The 18847-nt window shown below is 36.5% G+C and overlaps 1 protein-coding gene across 12 annotated transcripts in view; it reads right to left on the bottom strand.

Moving 5' to 3' along the window:
- NEK7 (NIMA related kinase 7) overlaps positions 1–18847 on the bottom strand; it is a 75154-nt gene that overhangs the window by 14702 nt on the left and 41605 nt on the right. For 5 of the 12 annotated variants that reach the window (XR_008824576.1, XM_056355453.1, XM_056355449.1 and 2 more), the window contains 3 exons: positions 14356–14464; positions 11953–12060; positions 3917–4011 (listed from right to left, as the gene is read on the bottom strand). Coding sequence is in view for 4 of the 12 variants with exons in the window: in XM_056355453.1 (XP_056211428.1) it covers positions 3917–4011; positions 11953–12060; positions 14356–14464 (312 nt within the window). In the remaining 8 variants the exon portion in view is untranslated. Of the gene's footprint in view, positions 1–810; positions 837–1451; positions 1580–3916; positions 4012–7167; positions 7310–11952; positions 12061–14355; positions 14465–18847 lie in introns of those variants that run through there. The other 7 variants (XR_008824581.1, XR_008824582.1, XR_008824583.1 and 4 more) reach the window with 5 other exon arrangements.

Here is an 18847-nt window from a genome sequence, read left to right as displayed (position 1 = left end):
AAACCCCAAAACCAAGAACACTGTGATTCAGTCTGTTATTCAAAAATACTTTTCCCAAAAAATTATCGGAAGTGCAGAACTGGCATCCATGACTATAATTTGCAGTTTAATAAAAAATTAAGAATATCTGTTGGAGAGCACTTGTATAAATGATTAGCTTAAAACCAACATTAGTAAACCTACACTTTATTTCCAGACAATGTTACACCTTAACATTTGAAGGTGGAAACAAATGCTATGGTTAGCAGGATTACAAATTTAAAAATTCATTTAAAATCGCTCCATTCTGTTCAAAGCCTTCTAAGTCTTTGAACCGCAGCAGCGCGAACGCTGCTTTGAGTTCAGTGCTGCCCCAAAGTCAGTCACCCTTTTCTACATGTGCTAATAAGTTTGATTTTGGAAGGACAATGTGTACATTCCCCAGACAGACAGAGTGTGTGTGAAACACGCTTATCCATGCTGTGCTACTCAGTGAGCTTCAGCAGGGACAGGACAAGCTGAAAATGGCTCTCATCTGTCTTGTGTTCTTCCAGAGAGCAGTTTAACTCTTTCGTGTCTAAGCACCAATATCACTGGGGGAAACATATGAAGACAATCATCAAAATTCTCTTATGTTTACTTTATAGCTGATAAAAATGCTCTCAAATACTTCAGTACTTTTTCACGTTCACTTCAAGTAAGAATAAATAATTTTAAAGCTCCCAAAACAGATACCATGCTACAGTTCCATCCTACACTCCTCCCAAAAATTCTGTAACTGTGCTACCAAAATGATGTTAATTTTTGGATTTACATGACATTATCTCTTACCTTAAAAAGAATGTTAAAAATGCAAGCTAAAGACCAAAAAAAGAAAAGAAAAAAACAATCAACTGCAGGGTCTGTACGCATGCAGAAATTCTAAATAAATGCAGAGATACTCATTTTCGTACTCTAGGTGTTCATTAAAAAGTACTTTTGTTTGAATGCTGCGGAGTGTTAAAGAAATTCTGAATGTCCCCTAAGGAGTTAAAACAGGAATACTATATTTTCATGCATCTCCTGCTTTGACAGATGAAAAATGTCAACTGTCCTGTTTTTATTTTCAAGCTTTTGCACTATTCATCTGGTTCATTAGTGCATCTCGCTGCTGCCCCTGACAGCTGCTCGCCCTCTCCTCCCAGCAGCTGAATTTTTCAGGCTAATTTGATCCTCCACACTGAGACGATCGCTAGAATGATTGACTTGCTCCCTGACCTCCAGGGTCTGACTTTCCTGATTAGTATTCTGGGGGTGTCTGAGGGACGAAAGCCCACTGTCTGTCTTCAGGGCTGGTGGCAGCTCTCTCGCTCTTTTTTTTTTTTTTTCTTTTTTTTTTTTTTTTTTTTTTTTGAACTGTAAGCCACCAACCTACAACCCTGTAAGGATGCAATTGCAACGCTGAACAATAAAAGGAAACGTGTAAGACCTACTTTTCCATGTAAAGGTCCATGTAGCAAAAGCACAGCATCTTGATTTTAATTAGTAAAGTCTACTTTGTTGCATATCAATTAAAATTCCAGTGGTAGTGTTTTTTGAGGTTTCAGAAATACCTGGGGCTCTAAAAAAAAATCAGACTTTAAAATATACTTTCAAAAATCTTACTGGCCACATAGTTAGTACTGAATAATAGGCTGTAATATAGGTTAGAAATAATTTTTAAAAACAACATACATTATAGCAAATTAGTCTAAACTTAAATTAAAACGTAACTGAAAAGAGTTTAGCAGCAATTATTTATTGAGGAGTGATAAACATGCCACAGCTTTTCTCCAATTAAGCTGGAGAGAATCCAGAGCACATATGAGCACATATCAACAAGAAATCAATGTAGTAAAACATGCTAAAATACAGGCAATAGACACCCAGCACAACACTGCATGGGTAATAAAAATGCCATGCATTAGTCCACACGTCTTGAAGATCCTTAAGTAACCACTTTCAAATAATTAAAAAAAAAGAGAAAAATGCTAAGTATATGAGTTTACCTAAAATTTCAAGATTACATCTATATGATCAACAAAGAAAACTCCACCACCACAAACATCTGATATGTTGTAGAATTAACTAAATGGGATAAATGCACCTCTAAAAAAAAAAAAATCAAAAGCTATAGTCAAAGATGCTGTCATATACTATAGCTGTATAATATATATAAACAGTAAGTATCCTAATAATTACTTTATTCTTACAATAAGGAAAAAAATCCAAACATATCTCCATATCAACTTAAATACCATCCTGGTAAAACTTCTAAAATAAATGAAAAGAGGGTGGTATATAAACATGCTGAGTTAATCAATGAATTAAGTTATTTAGCTATTTTGAAATTATTTACGAGATCAAAGAAAAATTAATATTCACATATACAGCACACATACTGTACCAGCATCAAAGCAGCAAGCTCAAATTTTTTTCTTTATAAAAGTGCTATTGATTTGTATTCAGCAATTTTATCTACTTTAGAAGAAAGCTCAACTTTTAAAAATTAACATTTATTTTATGTAACAATTACTTATTCAACTGTTTTATTTGTTTGTTTCCAGTTTTAAAAGATTCCTTAAGAAAATCAATACAGGGAAAAGAAGTAGTAATAGTGAAAAATCTTCATCACCTGTTCCGCTATCTTTAGGCTCCTGCTTGCACAAATGTGTAAAAATCAAGCACTGCAATTGATGGCAGTTGCCGTGGTCAGTACTAAGTAATCCCAATATGGGATTAAGTTTCAGTTCAGGACTTAAACTTTTAAATACTTGCTGTGAGGTATCAGCCCTCATTCCTGTCAATTGTTCCCAATGTTTAGAAGCAACAGCTGTACACAGATCTGTAAAGTCTGCAGAACTGCAATACAGGTATTTGCCCTTTTAGTATTTAAACTACTATTACTGGAGACAATTCACTTAGTAGTAACACACAACTTTAACAGGTTGACAATGTTTTCTACCAAATCCTTAAAATAACAGGAGGTGCCAATCCTCTTTGAGTATGTGTTAAATGAGTTCTGCTGACTCACTGAGGCAAGTGGCTTGTAGGTAAATGAAAAGTTACTTGGGTGTATCATTTTTATCTGGAACACAAAATCAATTTTTTTTCCAGCATCCTTCTACAGAAGTGTTTAGCCTTTTGCTCAACAAATGATATGCGAGGAACTTTGAAGATATAGTTGCCTTAGAAGCCTACCTGTTCTCCCCACCTTCATTCACCTCAATTTCAATGTACATTCAGATCTTTTCTTTCTCAAAATACAGCATCATTTACAATTGTGTGTCACCTACCAATTTTGACCATATGAATACAGAAAATAACGAACAATTATAGTTTAAGCAATTGGAGGAGCAGAAAGAGTAGAAAAAATAGTTAATCCATGCTAGTAGTAATAAGTACACAGGAACCCATTTTTTAAATTGTTTTACCTAGGTTTTAAATAATTTTAGAGAAATTAAACTTGTATTAAAATATCACAGTATTTGAAAGCATTAGTTGGCATCCTCAAGTCAGTCCTACTATTTCTCAGTGCATGTATTACCAAAATCATATAATCCAAAGGCCATTAAAATACCTAGAACAATTTTACATGTGCTTGCCTTCATTCATTAATCCTTCAGTTACATCTTCAACAAATAGCTGTAAAATCTTTGCAGCAAGCCCAGTAAAAGGCAAATCTTGAGTAATACATAAGTAAAAGAGTATTTCATATGTTGAAGTTACATAAGAATTCTCATCACTAATATTAAAGACAGTTAAAATAGCTGGAAAGTAGATTTTCCACAATGCTACCTACTCTTCTAAACAACAAAGATACAGGAATAGATCCTAAAACAGTACTTAATACATGTGGAGGGGAGGGAAGGGGGTGAGGAGCACAGTGTTATTAAGTTCACTTATATATCAATATTACCTCATACAGCAGACAGCCTAGAGACCAGATGTCAGACTTGAAGTTGTAACCATTTTCATGTATTCTCTCTGGAGACATATAATAAGGTGTACCAACTGCAATAAATACAGAAGTATTTTAGAATGAAAATTCCTGTTCTTATATAGTAGTAAAAATACAGTTTTCCTGGCTGAAAAAACATTTTCCATCTTCTGATTCTCATATTCCTGCATGTACAATTTCAGTTCATACTTATGACTCTTCACTTTGATAGAAATACACACGAATTAGGTATCTGTTTCATTCAGTGCAGCTTTATTTTTACTACTGATACCTAATTACCAGAATTATTCCATCATAAAATACTTCCAATTTTTTCTTTTAAAGAACTCAAAAGTAATTCTTTTTCTGAAGAGAACAAAAGGGAACATAGTACATGCACACACACATCCCCACTCCTTTCCAAACTGTTCTCACCGTGGCTGGAAATGACAACAGCTAGAAATTCCCTTCCACAGCTTGTACTTGAGTCATCTGTTCTTCCTTTTGAGAATATAGGCATTTGAAAAAGATGCTTTTGAAACTAATAAACACATATTAGTTTGAATATCTGAAACTACAATTGAGCCCGAGACCCAGGATCTTCCGCTTCCCCGAGAGGAAGGCAGGCAAACCTGCGAGCCCAGCAGAAGCCAAGGTTCCTGCAAGTGCCTCCTCGGCCATCTGCTGCGGGACTAGACTCTGCGAGGGCTTCTCAGGTCCCAAATCCGTGGCTGTCCTGGCCTAATCCTGCCTCAGAGCCACCGGCTCCGCAACATCTGCTCTTGAAAAGCAGTATTTACTAGGACTGTCCCAGAGCAAATTTACATTGGATAGGCCAGGACATCTCTCCCCTTGATTTTCATCATACCCTATCCACCTGCATCACAAGTCACTTGGAAGAAAAATTCTGAAAGATGTTTCAGCTCTGTAAAAAGAGCCATTAAAACCAAAAAAAATAATATCCACGTGAAGGGTTCATATGTGACAGATCTATAAAGAAAAGACGTTACAAAAAACAACAGTAGTGGCAATTTTGGTGCATTGTCTCTGAACTTGCTCCCTGTATCCTCCCAAGTGACTACCTAACAGCAAAAAGAATCACAGATCTATGTAGATTTTTACTTCAATTTTGTGTGGAATATTTCAAGCACTGAATTCTGATGATGAAAACCAGCTGAGTTTTGTGAATTGAATACAAATTGCTCTTATTTTGAAACTAAACATCTTGCAACACAGCCAGGTATTAAAATCAGCATTATCACTTCAAACTACAAAAACTACAGTATGAACCTCAGACTATTTTAACACAGAGATCTCCTATCACTTCTGCACTTCTGAATTAGCCTCACCTATTCAGAACTGATCTCTATATGAATAGTGGAAATGGAGATATAATGAATATATAAGTAATTCCAATCTGAACAATCAAGTTAATAGTTTTAATTAATCAGATTAATAATTCTACTCAAATCTCCAAAATTTAAGTTTCTTTCTTTGACAACATGCCCTATCTTTTAGAAAGGCTGACATCTCGAACTATGACATACTACCTTAGGAAGGAAGGGGAGGGGAGTGGGCTGGTGGGGAGGGGGGGTAGTGCTTTCCTCCTTGAAAGGCTCAGCTCAGATTGGAAAACGCAGTACCACCTTCCCCCAGGTCAGGCCACTGCTGCTGGTAACCCCTAATTTCAACTGATCTCCTTCTTGGAAAATATTGAAAACAATATTCCAAACCAATATAAACTGAAAACGTGCTTCTCTAACTGATATGCAAGGATGGGGGTCCCATATTGCATCCTACAATGGATTTCACCCCCTAAATATTTTAGAGGAGGCTTCCAACCCCAGGAAAGCGGAGGGTGCCGTGGCCCCCTCCCCAGAGGCTCCCTTAGTGCTGGCCTGAGGAATCATTGCAGCTCCAAACAGAGAACACAAAAGATCAAGAGCTTAAAAGGAGAAAGGCTGGGGAAAGGCAACTCAAAATGATGGAGTACTGTGAAAATCATTTACTCTCCTGGGATGCTTGTATTCACCCACAACAGAGGAATGGTCAGGAGGGATGGTCTTTTTCCATGAGAGAAGAAAAAAAAAAAAAGAAAAAAAAAAAAAAAAAGCATGCAGATGGGTGAACTGCAACACCAAAATAACTACCAGAATACCCAGGAACAACTCTGTTATTCTAATGTATCAACAGCAGTACTTTAATGTGTGTTTAGTGACAGCTATCTTAAAATTGCCAACTAAATAAACAATAATTGGCATGACACAGCTTTCATATTTTTATCATCCTCACTGTTATACTTTCCCCTTTTTTTTTCTTTTAATTTTTTTTACCTCAAGGACTTGCTAGCTTGGAAACCTCTGAAAATTCTCAGCTGTATTTTGTATCCATTAACTAATGCACCAGTTTAGTATATTCTGGTGCTTTGTTGACAGAATTCATCTAACAACAAAAAATAAGTTTAACAGTAATCTGATTCTTAGCTGATTACAGCAGCACTACCTTTGCTGCTCTGAGACATCACACGAGTAGCTGGCAGTGAGTAATGTGCCAGAAAGAGGCTTCACAGAATCCACGGGGGACAGCTGAAAACAGAGAGGTTTGAAGGTTCATAGTTTACCAAAAGCAAAGGTAATTTTAACCAGTAGCTCTGGGAAGCCTGCTGATACATTAGAGGTCTGATATGACTGTGAAAGATTGATGATAGTGAAAAGGAAGAACAAATGCGATCATTTTCAGGCGTTTAGCCTAGTGTAACACCTTAACTACAATACAACCTGAAGCCCTCAATGACCAACAAGTGAAAGGAGTTGAAGTTACAGTTATGTTAGTCATTGAATCACAAAAACAATCTGAAGATCTAGACATCATTACCACTTGTAAACTGTTTTTAACAGAACATGACACAGAAGATTCATTATTCTGATATTCAGGAACTAGTGAAGGCATTGCAACAATCCTTTAAAACAGTGAGTCATCTCAGTATGTACCACGGGCAGGCAACTACCAGATGTGATTATATATTATGTTTCTGTCTTAGATATATTTTTCTCTTAAGTGAAATACAGCATCACAATACTATAAAGACCTATGACTTTCTTCACTCATCTGAGGACACATGAGTGGGATAATACAAGACACAGGTGTAACACATTATGGTGCCTATGGTTTTAAGCACACAACCTATAGCTTTAGCATTCTGTTCATTGCATTTGCACATCTCTGCTAACCTGCAGGTCTGAACGGTAATCTCCTTGAAAATGGCCTGGGTCAAATAAACTCCTTTCTCAGAATACACTGCTGCTCTGGAGCTCCCTCCCTTTAAAGATGCTGCAGATCCAGAAAGCGTTGTTTCTTTAGGCAAGCTTTCTGCTGTTGGGAGAGGCAATGGACAGAACTGACATGGTGGTTATTAAGGGACAAGAAGCTGGATCTGAAGGATCAGAGGCAAAAAAATTATGAAGAAGGGAGTTATGATACAAACATTCCACCTTATTAGCTGCATAAACACGTAACTCACACTACAGCTAAGTTAGAGGAATGTATGTTCACTTAAAAACCAACAATGCATTGAGAAGTTGGATGAAATACAGTAACTAGCTCTAAATACTATCAAGCATTTTTAAGCTGGGAGAAAAATCTGCCTGGAAAACATTAATACTTCTAACACAAAACAGTCTAATGGCTGATTCAGAAGGTGTTTAATAGACTAGTTTTAAAAAAGGCCATATAATTATTACTGACATTCCATGCATTGGAATTTGTAACTATCCAAGTTCAGGAACTAAAAATCACCTTAGTAACTCTTCTGACTTTTAAAGAACTCCAAAACAAGACTTAAGGTTAAAAAAACCACAAAGGCCCCATTTATTTAAGTAATCAAAAGATACAGTTTATGAATGACAATGTCCATACGATCACAGGAATAAGCTGCAGTTATGGAACAATGAGGGTAACCAACCACTGACACAACAAATTCTCCATAACTATAATTTTTTATTATTATTATTTTTCAACTCATTCATTTCAATATAGGTGCTGGATATTTGTAAGTCATAGACTTGTCTTCAGCCACAGAGATGAGATATCTCTACATTTACTGCACTTACCCAAAGTATTTCTGCAACCTAGCCTACATTATGCAAATAGTCTAACTGCAGAAATGAATCTCAAAATATCCTGGGTTTATATATAATGTAGCATTGTAACAGCACACCAATTTATCTTCATCTTTCAAATTACTGTAAGAGATCTCAGGTGTTTGTCCATAAAGTAAGAGCTGTTTTAATACAGTTTCTTTGATGACTGCAATGGATCAGCTGCAGATTTCCGTGCTAGCCTTTCCCGTACACTCAGGGTGCAGGTTCTGAAAGCGGTTTGGTTTGCAGTGTGAATGTGGACCTTATTCCAGTCACAACAAAACAGTGCTGTACACCACCACCTCAGCACTGGCTCTGACACCCTCCGCTGGGTTGGAGATCCGTATGTAAGAGGAAAGAGGAGGATTCACACACATTTTTACAAGGTATTTTATGCCCCACAACCTGCATGAGTTTACAATCAAATCCCACAAAACAGCTCTATGTGAGGGACCGGAGTAGTGTGGAAACGACAGAAGTTGTCAAATCACAGAAGAAACACCAGAATTCAGTACAGAGAATCCTTTGTTTTCAAGCATTTTAAAATTGTAGATCTGCTCCTTTGCCCTGCAAGAAGGTATTCACATCATGGCAGCAGGGTCCACCTGGACAGTATACTGTGCAGCTCGCCAGTACAACCACACTGGAGAACTGAAGAGATTTTTTTTTTTTTTTAATGGAAATACTAAAATATGGACTATCCCTAAATCTACTTAATGGCTAACAAAGATAAGAACTGTACATTTCCATGAGCTGGCCTCAGAACTGCCATTTCATCAAAAATCATAAGGCCTGGCATTCAGCAATCAAAAAAAAAGCAAAGCAAAAAAAAACCAGCAACAACAAAAAAAAACAGTCACAGGGAAAGGAATAAGCAGCCTTTCTTGGATCATCTTCCTCTTTCTAATATAAAAGTCTTCTGAAAACAAAAAATTTTGTCAAGTTTGCATCAAATCAACAACACTTAATGGCTCCACTTCCTTTGCATTTTTGGAAGAAAGATTTTCTGTTTTCAAAGGGGTATATACATGCCACAACAGAAATTTCTATTGTTTTGATAAGGCTGTTATAGAAACAGTCAGGAACATTAACAAACCCTGTCCAGTGCAGTATTTTCATTTGTTTCAAATGGACAATCAGCAAGTATTCTAATTAAATCAGTATTATTCATAATTAGTAGTTAGAAGCTGTAGCTAATGAAAATTTTAGTACATTTCTTTATCTCTGAAAGCCTGAATCTAGTTTCCTACTGAAATTTTTATAAAGCCTGCAAACAAGTATAAATTGCTACACACAGTATGTTTTTAATTCACTGCGTTTTGTGCACCAAAGGTTTATGGAATCATAAAAAGCTACAACTTTGAATGAAATTTCAGGAAAGCCAGCATCAGAAACTGCATGAGAAATTAATTTTAAAAAATGTCCTCTGCTAGTGACATGATAAATCAGAGTGCCACTGTCACCTAAGTTAATAGCTGAACAAAAACTTTTTCCTAGGCTGAATTCTGACATTAGATCATAATTAAGACGGAAATGAGAGAAGATGAGATGGGGGAAAAAAAGAAAATAAAATTAACAGCTCCTCTACTGAGACACAGCACTCAACACTAGAAACAAAGCTTCCATCTCCTTACTCCCTGCCCTCTGGATGACTTTTTATGTGCAAGATGAACTTTAAAGGGCTTGGAGGTTTTACGCAGTTTTTAACTCTAGCTCAGTCTTTAGCCCCATTGCAACCACTCCCCTGCAACAAGCCAAAGTAACCAGGGTTGAAGCAGTTTGTTGCTCTTGTAACTTCCTGACTTCTGACACAGAACACCAGTCCAGTTCTGCCGCCCTCACAACTGACTTTTGCTGCCTTGGTGCACTCCTGCCCACAGACTAGGATCTACAGCTTCCTGCAAACACAGTCCAGGAGCAGCTCCCTCTCCACGCTGCTCCGTTACATCCTCCTGCCGTTCGCAAGCAGCAGCAGGACCTAGCTGCGACAAACATTGTCCCCAGTGCTGCCAGATACAGCCACTGGGCTACGATGGCACTTTATATAATACACTGTGCCATGAACTAGTGTCACATCTTTAGGGCTATTATCTGAACTCCAGCGTGGAACCCAAGGACGTTTCCAGTCTTGACTCACAGCTTCTCTTCTGTCTCTTTCTCTCTCTTTTTTTATTAATGCCAAGATTGCATGTCTGTGTCCGAATTTCACCTCACCCCTTTTAAGATCTTACCAGTTACTCGTGGTTTTGACTATACCAGTATCAGTATGCACCAAACGTGATAAAAAATAGGAACGCACAAAAGAGTGACTAAAGGCTTTCTGAAAGACAAGGAAGTAAGGATTGTATCAAAATTTTCCTTTCTAGAATAGATGGGGGTTTACTGTTAAATATCACGCACACCTCACACTTGGTACAAAATGCTGAACATGAACCCTCTCTCTTTTTTCCACACTGTACTGATAACCAGGACTACCTGAGTAAAATGAAATTAGAAGGTGAGGATAAATATGGCGTATCTTAATCCATGAATTCTGATTTGTCATGGTCTAATTAGAAACATCAGCACCTGAGCAAACACATTTCTTCCTGTCCTCCCGTGGCCCTAAGACAGGGATTTAGTATTACTTCACCATTCTTGGTCTTCTTAGCCATTATCTTCCTTATCATGCACTCATCAGGCATATAAAAGTATCCAAATGCCTAATTACAGAATTGTCACTGTAATTTGTTAAAAATTCTCACTGAGCATCACATGAATTGATTTTACCTATCTGTATCCCAGTATCAGCAAGGTGTCCTGCCTGCCTCGATAGCCCGCACAAGGAACAGGAGACAGTTTTGGATGGTCCTGCTTTTGAGGGCTCTGAATGTTCATTTCACACCCTCTGCAGTCCATGAACGGTCCTGAATTCAGCAACCACTAAACACAGCCACTTCAGCAGGGGAAAATACTCTTTTTCTTAACTAAGACACCTATGCAACCATACTATAAACACTAATTCTTAGATTTCTCATTAAGCAGATGCTACTCTATTTACAAGCCTCTTCTCTTTTAAAGAGATCCTCTTATATTCTGTCATTTGTCCATTCCCTATATTTAAAATTAAAGTATCTGTCAAATTTTTACTTTTTCTTCTTTAAAGGCTTCTTAGTCATCTAGTCTCTACATGCTACTCAAACAATGCACATTATATGAAAATTTTGTTTGGAAAAAGACAATACAACGTTAATTTTTATGTGCTACCAAAAAGCAAATTGAGCATTTCAGAAAGGTTTTTTTCTATTCTTATAAAAGTTTTCTAGGATTTGGTTTTGGTTTGCTTCAGGCTGTTTTGTTTTTGAAGTCTCTGGCGTTCATAAAGCCTAATTCTGATGTCTCCTTGACTTACTTGGCTTATATTGAGAAACTCTACCTTAAAACATGAAAGCTCCTCTGTTAGCCGTTTCAAGGTACACAACCAACATCATCAATGCTACCTGTACAAGCACACAGAACTACGAGATTCTTTCCGACACTGATTACAGTACAAATGATTTTTTTAAAAGTGCATCCATATTATTGACCTTATTTTTTCCTAGCATTTCTAGAAAACGCTACTGTCACTAAGACTTGTTTTGAGCCAGAAGCATACACTAAATGATTTAAACAAAGGAGGCAGGGATGGACACCAACAAACTGCACTGCCGAACGTGACACCACAGTGTTACAGCTTTTTTGTATTTGTCCATGGTGCTGACCACCTTTATTATTATCAGTATTAAGAAAAGCTTTAGTTGGACCTAACCCTTTTCTTCTTCCTCATGAGTTAGCACAGCATTTTTACCATGTAAAACAGTCCACCACATCAACACCTGTACCTGAGAAAAAGCTTACCTAAAGAATGTGCAGCTGTGGTTTTGGAGCTGAAAAATCGACCAAGTCCAAGGTCTCCAAGCTTTACTACGCCTGTAGCTGTAATGAACACGTTAGCTGGCTTTATATCTAAAAAATAATAATTGAAAAATTTAGAAGTCACAATGAGGTTGCAAGAAAAGCTACTGCTCTACTAATAACAGACCAAAATAAGTTTTTATTTACAGCTAACTAACAAAATCTGACTGTGCTGTTCAGAAAGAGCAAGTCTGGGATCTGGAATTTCAAATTAATTATCTGAATAGTACAAAAATCACTCCAGCAAAAAATTAAAAGCCATGAGAAGTAGTTAAAAAAAAAAAAAAAGCAAGCAAGCAAGCAAACAGCAACACAAAAACCAAAAAACCCCACACCCAAAGAAGCATATACATTGAGTTCATTCCAACTCTATATAATAAAGACTTCCATTAGAACTAGAAAACCTCTCATTACGTCTTAAATAATGGACCAAACATGTTTTCCAGAAGTGTAAAACGTATTTTTTATCACTTGTGCTGATCAGATTACCCACAGTGGCATGATGTTATTTGAAATTTGTAATTGATTCTCTTTAATAGCAGGCATTAAAAAAAAAGCAGCAAGTTTACTCAGGAGAATGGTTATTTGAACTCATCAATAGAATTGGGCTAATCAAGTAGAAACAAAGAAAAATAACGATGTATACCCCAGACAGTTATTTTTCACAAGTAATATTCAGTTTAAGTTTTAATCCAATCCTTTAGAGACAGAAGCAAAGATTTTTATTTTATGATTTTTAATAAGGTTCCTATCCTGTTGGTTTTCTAAATCAACTGACCTGATACTTGCCTGCAAGTGGGCATAGCTCTTACTCAGCTCAAGAGCAATGCGCTGTGGCTCTCAACTATCACTTAACTTTGATGAGGGAATTACAGTTTGCATAAAATATGGATACAGTAAAAAGGAATGGTTAATAAACCATTCAACCAACATTTTCGGGTTTCCAGTAAAAAGTTACAAAACCTTATCTGATTTAGAGAGGCAGACAAACAATTATGCTGCTATCTGACCTAGTTTTCTGGAGTTTGGATCACCCTCTGTGTAACATCCAACACAGCTATCAGCTCAACTTAAAAATAGCTTTAGTTGTCATTGGTTTTGGTGTGTGACCATGGAATTGTTATATTTGCCATGGGTTTGCCAGAAGCTTTGAAGGTAGCATTTCAGTTTAAGGAATTTAAACTCATTTTGGTTTTGAGCTTAAATATACTGAAATAAACTCGTTTAGCAATAAAAGCATTAAAGGAAGAAGAAGAAAAAGAAAAAAAATGAAAGAATCTGTAATTTTATGTCCTTCTCTCTATAATTTGCACTTGCAAGTATCTACATATACATGAAGGTGGGGGGGGGGGAGGGGAGGGGAAGGAGACTCGCAAGGGAAAGCCATTTGCAGGGGCAGAGGCATCTAAGTTGATCTGTTGAAGGGCGCAACATCTCCAGCTGCAAATGACAAAAGCTCAGCAGAGATCGAGGGACTTCTGCTTTCAGGCAGCTATTTGCACCAAAGCAGAAGGTAACCACCAACTTAAGACATGTAATTTCACCTGAACCCAAAGAGACAGCCCAAACACAACTTGCAACCCATAGCCAGAGGGATTTCCAAGGCAAAAAAAAATTTACATCTGAGAAGCAGCTATACTACTATCTGTTTTCTTTGACTCAGTTACAAGGTAAAACTAAAGACAACATACGGAGGAGACTGCAATATTGCAGCTTAAAATTGGTAAAAGAGATTCAGTACCTGACAGAGATAGCTGGGAACTGCAAGGGCTGTTGGGACACAGTACTTGACACAGAGATTGGAAATAGGGGAGAGGAGCAGAGGAGAGAAAAATGCTCATGGCTGCACATAATCCAGTAGATAAGGGAGTGGGAGAAGGGCCTATACATCACCAGAAGGCATAGCAGGAGGCAAATAGTTTTGTAAGAAAAAAAGGTGCAAGAGGTGAAAAGAATGGATGGATAGCTGTGCAAGAATGCAGGTAACAATACTTGGGAGAGACAATAGGCAAACAACAGGACAGAAAGTAAGAGCCAGCAAAATGAATTGAGCAAGCAAAGAGGTTGCAGTGGCAGGTTCTCCACCACTTACAGGACTATCACTTACTTTTGAAAACTTGGTATCACAAGTCACTGCCGCAAACAAATGCCTACCACAACAAATGTACAACCACGAACTTGTCTCACACTCTTCCGTTACTTATAAAACGTTAGAAGCATACATTGTGTCAGCTGTCAAAATTGATTCCATGATGATGTTAATCTGGTGTCATTTGCATTGAACCAGCTTAATTCTCACATAGTAAAAGGTTTAGTAAAGACAAATAATCTTTGGTCCTGCATTACCTCTATGCATAACACGACGAGAATGCATATGTTCCAAGGCACTGCAAAGCTGAACAAAGTACTTCCAAACTGTTCTTTCAGGAATCAACCTCTTCTGTTTCTTAAAATGCTTAAAGAAGAAAGAATGGACATTGAATATTAAAATTTAAAACTTGCTTAAAATGACTGAAAAGAGAAAACAGAAAATCGTTTATTTAAAAACCAGATACAAGAGGCTCACAACCTAATAAGAAAGGCATAACAAAACTTGTTGACGCACAAAGTTTTCCCCTTAAACATTAATACATGTATCATCAATGTATGTGTTTAAATAGTCAACACACAGAGCCACAAATGACATTAATGAAATAAAACTGCTAGCCCAAAATAAGGGATTTATATGGTATTTAGCAATCCTCAGTGCAGGATTAATGTGGTCAGAATAGCATAGCATAGAGTAAGCAGCAACAGAACAAATAAAGGTCAGATATAAGATTGTGGTACAAGGAAGTATTTATTTCGGGAAGTTCTGTGGCACACATCGATTTCCATGCCCTCATTTTCTAAATAGAAGGAGAAAGAAAAACAGTAGTGACACACAATCACAAAGATCATGTAAGAAGAATCAATCAGATTAGTCTTAGAAACTTCTGCAATACATAAAAGGGGACCGAAGGAACTGTGATTTCTGAACATTTCATAGTGATCTAATTCCTGTACAAACATTTTCCATCCTGTATGAAGAACCATTACCGATCACTGGTAACAGTTCAATGGCCTGTTAAAGCTTGCATGAAACATAATTATGCTCTGCTACACACATCTCCTTCGTATATTATAGTCAGGGACTGAAATAACACAGTCCTCCAAGAATACATACTGAAAACCTGGAATTCAGCCAATGCTAAAATGTGCAAGTTTGATCATTATAAATTTTGCAGCAAAAGGTAAGACTGAAAAATTGTTGCTCATTTAGTCTCTCTTTTTAAAGAATTCATATTTTGACAGATTTTCAAGTTAAACACATGAAGAAAGCACATTAACAACATCAACACCAGCAAAATTTTAGAGGGAAAGCACAGTACTCATTTTTTTAATAGCATGAGTGCACACGCACATTTCACAAACATGCACACCCTAAGAAAGTTCATATAACAAACATTTAATACTCCAGAAAAATAAAAATATGTTCATATACTGTGTTAAAATGTGCCACTGAAGTTGACAGCTGCATCTACACGTTACAGACACACGCAGGAGTACGAGAAAGATGGTTTTAAACTAGCTATAGCAAAATGCATCAGTCATACAAAGGATCATAACATTCCACCAAAATGTTTTTCGTTATAGGGATTATTTCAAAATGCATTTTCATTTAAATGAGGCAAAGCATATAAATTACTTCTTTAAATATAATTTTTTCTCAGTCTTGGACCGAATCCAAACAAACCCTGTGTATCTGTTCTCCCCATAGCTGGATTTGCATATCAGAGGATTGTTTGATGTCAACAGGAAGATGGAGACCAGGTTCCTTTTCGTTTTAAAACAAATACACAATACATGTAAGTATGTGCACATAAAAGCATAGTTCCTCGATTTAAAATGCATTCTGAAATCACCATAATTATAAGTAGGTACTTTATTTAAACACTCTGAATTATTATTTCTTTAACTCAAATCTAAGCACAAGCAGTGATGAAACGTCATTCACATGTCTGAAATGAGAAGATTTTCAATTACAGATTTCCATTCCAATATGCTTACAGTATATCAGCATACTTTCAAAGTATGTATCTACAAATATTCTTTTAGTATTTTATTCATTTGCCATCTATAACACTGTTATCTGACTGTACACTACAAAATCGGCTTCAATTCTTACAGTGCAAACATGCAATATAACAGTTTTTAAGACAGTCTCATTCTGTTGAAGGCATTAATTATTTTGCATTATAATAACAAATTCTCTTCCTGAAAGCATCCATGATATTATTAACCCTGTAGAATTTACCGATCTAAAGAAGATTCAAAAGAGAGCTGCCAGATTTACTAACAATGTTTAAACAAAACAAAGAAATACACACCATTTTCATTTGTATAGGTTTAAAAATAATCCAATTATCTTTAAAATAAACTCATGGAATGTTATTTTGTGTAGTAATTAATTACGCTATCTTCTTTCCTCAAAAGACATACTCTCAATGTTTTCTTGGGCTGTTGTCCACCAATAGGCAAAACGTGATGAAAAGCTTCCACTGCCAAAAAAGATCAATTTTGCAAAACTAGTCATTGTAACAAGTTGTACGTTTCCAGGAAACAGTCTAGCAGGCAGTGTTAGTTCTGAGAAAAGTCAACAAAGAAAAGGAATTCCACTCCTGTTTAGAACCTTACCTTCTAACAAGAAATATAAGTCGATGGAAAACATGGTCACAACTATTTTATCCCAAAAAGCATAATTAAATTCATACAGCACATATTAACTGTATTCAAAGCCGGACCCATTTTAAAATAGTCCACAATGCAAAATGCCATTTTAATAGTTGCAGGCTTTGCCCCCTCCCTACAGGGAAACCAAAACGCCAAAGACAGGATGCCAAGACAGTAATTTTTGACCACTAATGTAGCGGATAGTAGTAACACCACAAACAGTTAATACTGAAACTACTTCACACTGCCTGGCACTGTAATGTCTCAAGCATCCTAAGGTCCACATGATCAAGTTAACTTAATACAGTTATCCCCCATCGTATACAAGATGCTATTACTTGCCCAAATTTGACCTCAAAGGAATACAGCCCAACATACAGCTTTCTAAAGTACTCTCATCTTCAACATCTCACTATTCTGCTTCTTCTACCTGTCTGAGGCTCAAAGGACAGTTCTGACGTCCCTTAGACCACTGACTTTGTAGGGTGTGACATTAAAAAAACATAATCCTGTTTGAGGTGAAAGATCAGTCTCAACACAGCTGAAACTGGACAGAAAGGGAACTGCTTGTACATGTGCATTAAAATTTGGCCAGTGTTGCAAACTGGTGTTTTGTCAGGTAAACAGAGAATATCAGGTATGCTCAGGCAGCAGACTGTCTCCCAGCAAGAATTATTTGTTTCAAAAGCCATATCCCACAAAATTTCCATCTGTCTTTAAGAATGAAATCACAAAAAACTACTTTAAAAGAGTTTTCACAATGTCAGTACAGATAAAACTGCAATTCAGTCGTTTAAGGCAACTGGAAATTTTTGTGGTCATACATTTGCTATTCAAATGCCTTACAGAGCTTTAAGGTTCGTCTTTTTGTCCCTTTTTACAGAATGACTGAGAAGTTTCATTATGGGAAAACAGAACTTTCATGGTTCTCTCTAATAAATTGCTAAAAGAAAAATTAAATATCCTTCAAGTTTCCCATCCTAGTAAAGTTAAATGTAGCTGCCCTGCACCTAAACAGCATACATCATTCAGTTTCTTGGAGACATTAAAAATAAAATAAAATAAGATAGACAGGAAAAAAGTTTAAAGTCAATATAAAAGCATGGAATTATATTATACTGATTTTCTAAAGATGATGCTTTAAAGGTCAAATTCCAAAAGCAATTAGCAAATAACCTTATCTAGGCTTAACAAGCACAGTTCAGAGAATACTCTTAAAGGAAATACACAGGACTTTGGCGTTTATAAGAAAACTAAGAATTTCCTGCCAGTAAGTAAAGAGCAGACAGCATAGATGATTTCAATACAACTGGAGATTTCAGATATGACTGCCTACATCTCAGTAACCATGCTTGGAAAAAAATTAGCATTCAGTTCCGACGTTAGTGTCTCAGAGAATTTTAAGATGTGATTTACCTTGGTTTAGAATTCATTGCATAGGAAAAAAATAGGAATAAATGGAAGATTGTTAAAAAAAAAAACAAACCCTAGTGTTTAAAAAGCAAAGTGAACTATAGAAAGCAAGATGTTTATGAACATCTCTTGCCGAAAGATGATGAATTGATCATCTAAACGATTTTGCAGAGTCATTATTAAAAATAAACAGTCTGTGAAACTGTCAAACAAGCCCACAAGACCATATACCTGAATTTTTCACTGTCCATGTTCTAGGCTAGAGCTGCCTTCTAAAAGGACGAAATGGGGGAAAAGTAAAACAGAAATGATCATTTCTTTGCTTTAAATAGATTCCTTTTCCTTTCTTTCATGTTTTGATGACGGTCTTGATCACATCTGTCTCCATTACTTCACTTCTTGCTTACAAAAATATAAAGAGGTTTTGTTAGGGTTTTTTTCAAATTTGATTGCATAAACTTATCAGAACACAGTGATTCGACAACCAGATCCATGTGGGAAGAAACCTGAACTTCATCAAGAGGAAAGTGGTGCGGAAAGAATTATTGCAAGGAACTTCTGAGTAACATGTAACAAAGATCTTGGCCACTTCTGCCTGTGTTTCTTTGAGAGTCTTTTTTATTCTGGACTAGCAGAAAGAACAGTGAGAGGAAAGATGAGGTCAGGCAGCTGT

The sequence above is a fragment of the Falco biarmicus genome, chromosome 11 (genome assembly GCF_023638135.1).
Source record: "Falco biarmicus isolate bFalBia1 chromosome 11, bFalBia1.pri, whole genome shotgun sequence".
NCBI lineage: Eukaryota > Metazoa > Chordata > Aves > Falconiformes > Falconidae > Falco > Falco biarmicus.
Note: the sequence above shows the minus strand (reverse complement) of the source record. Positions and strands in the feature narration are given on the sequence as shown.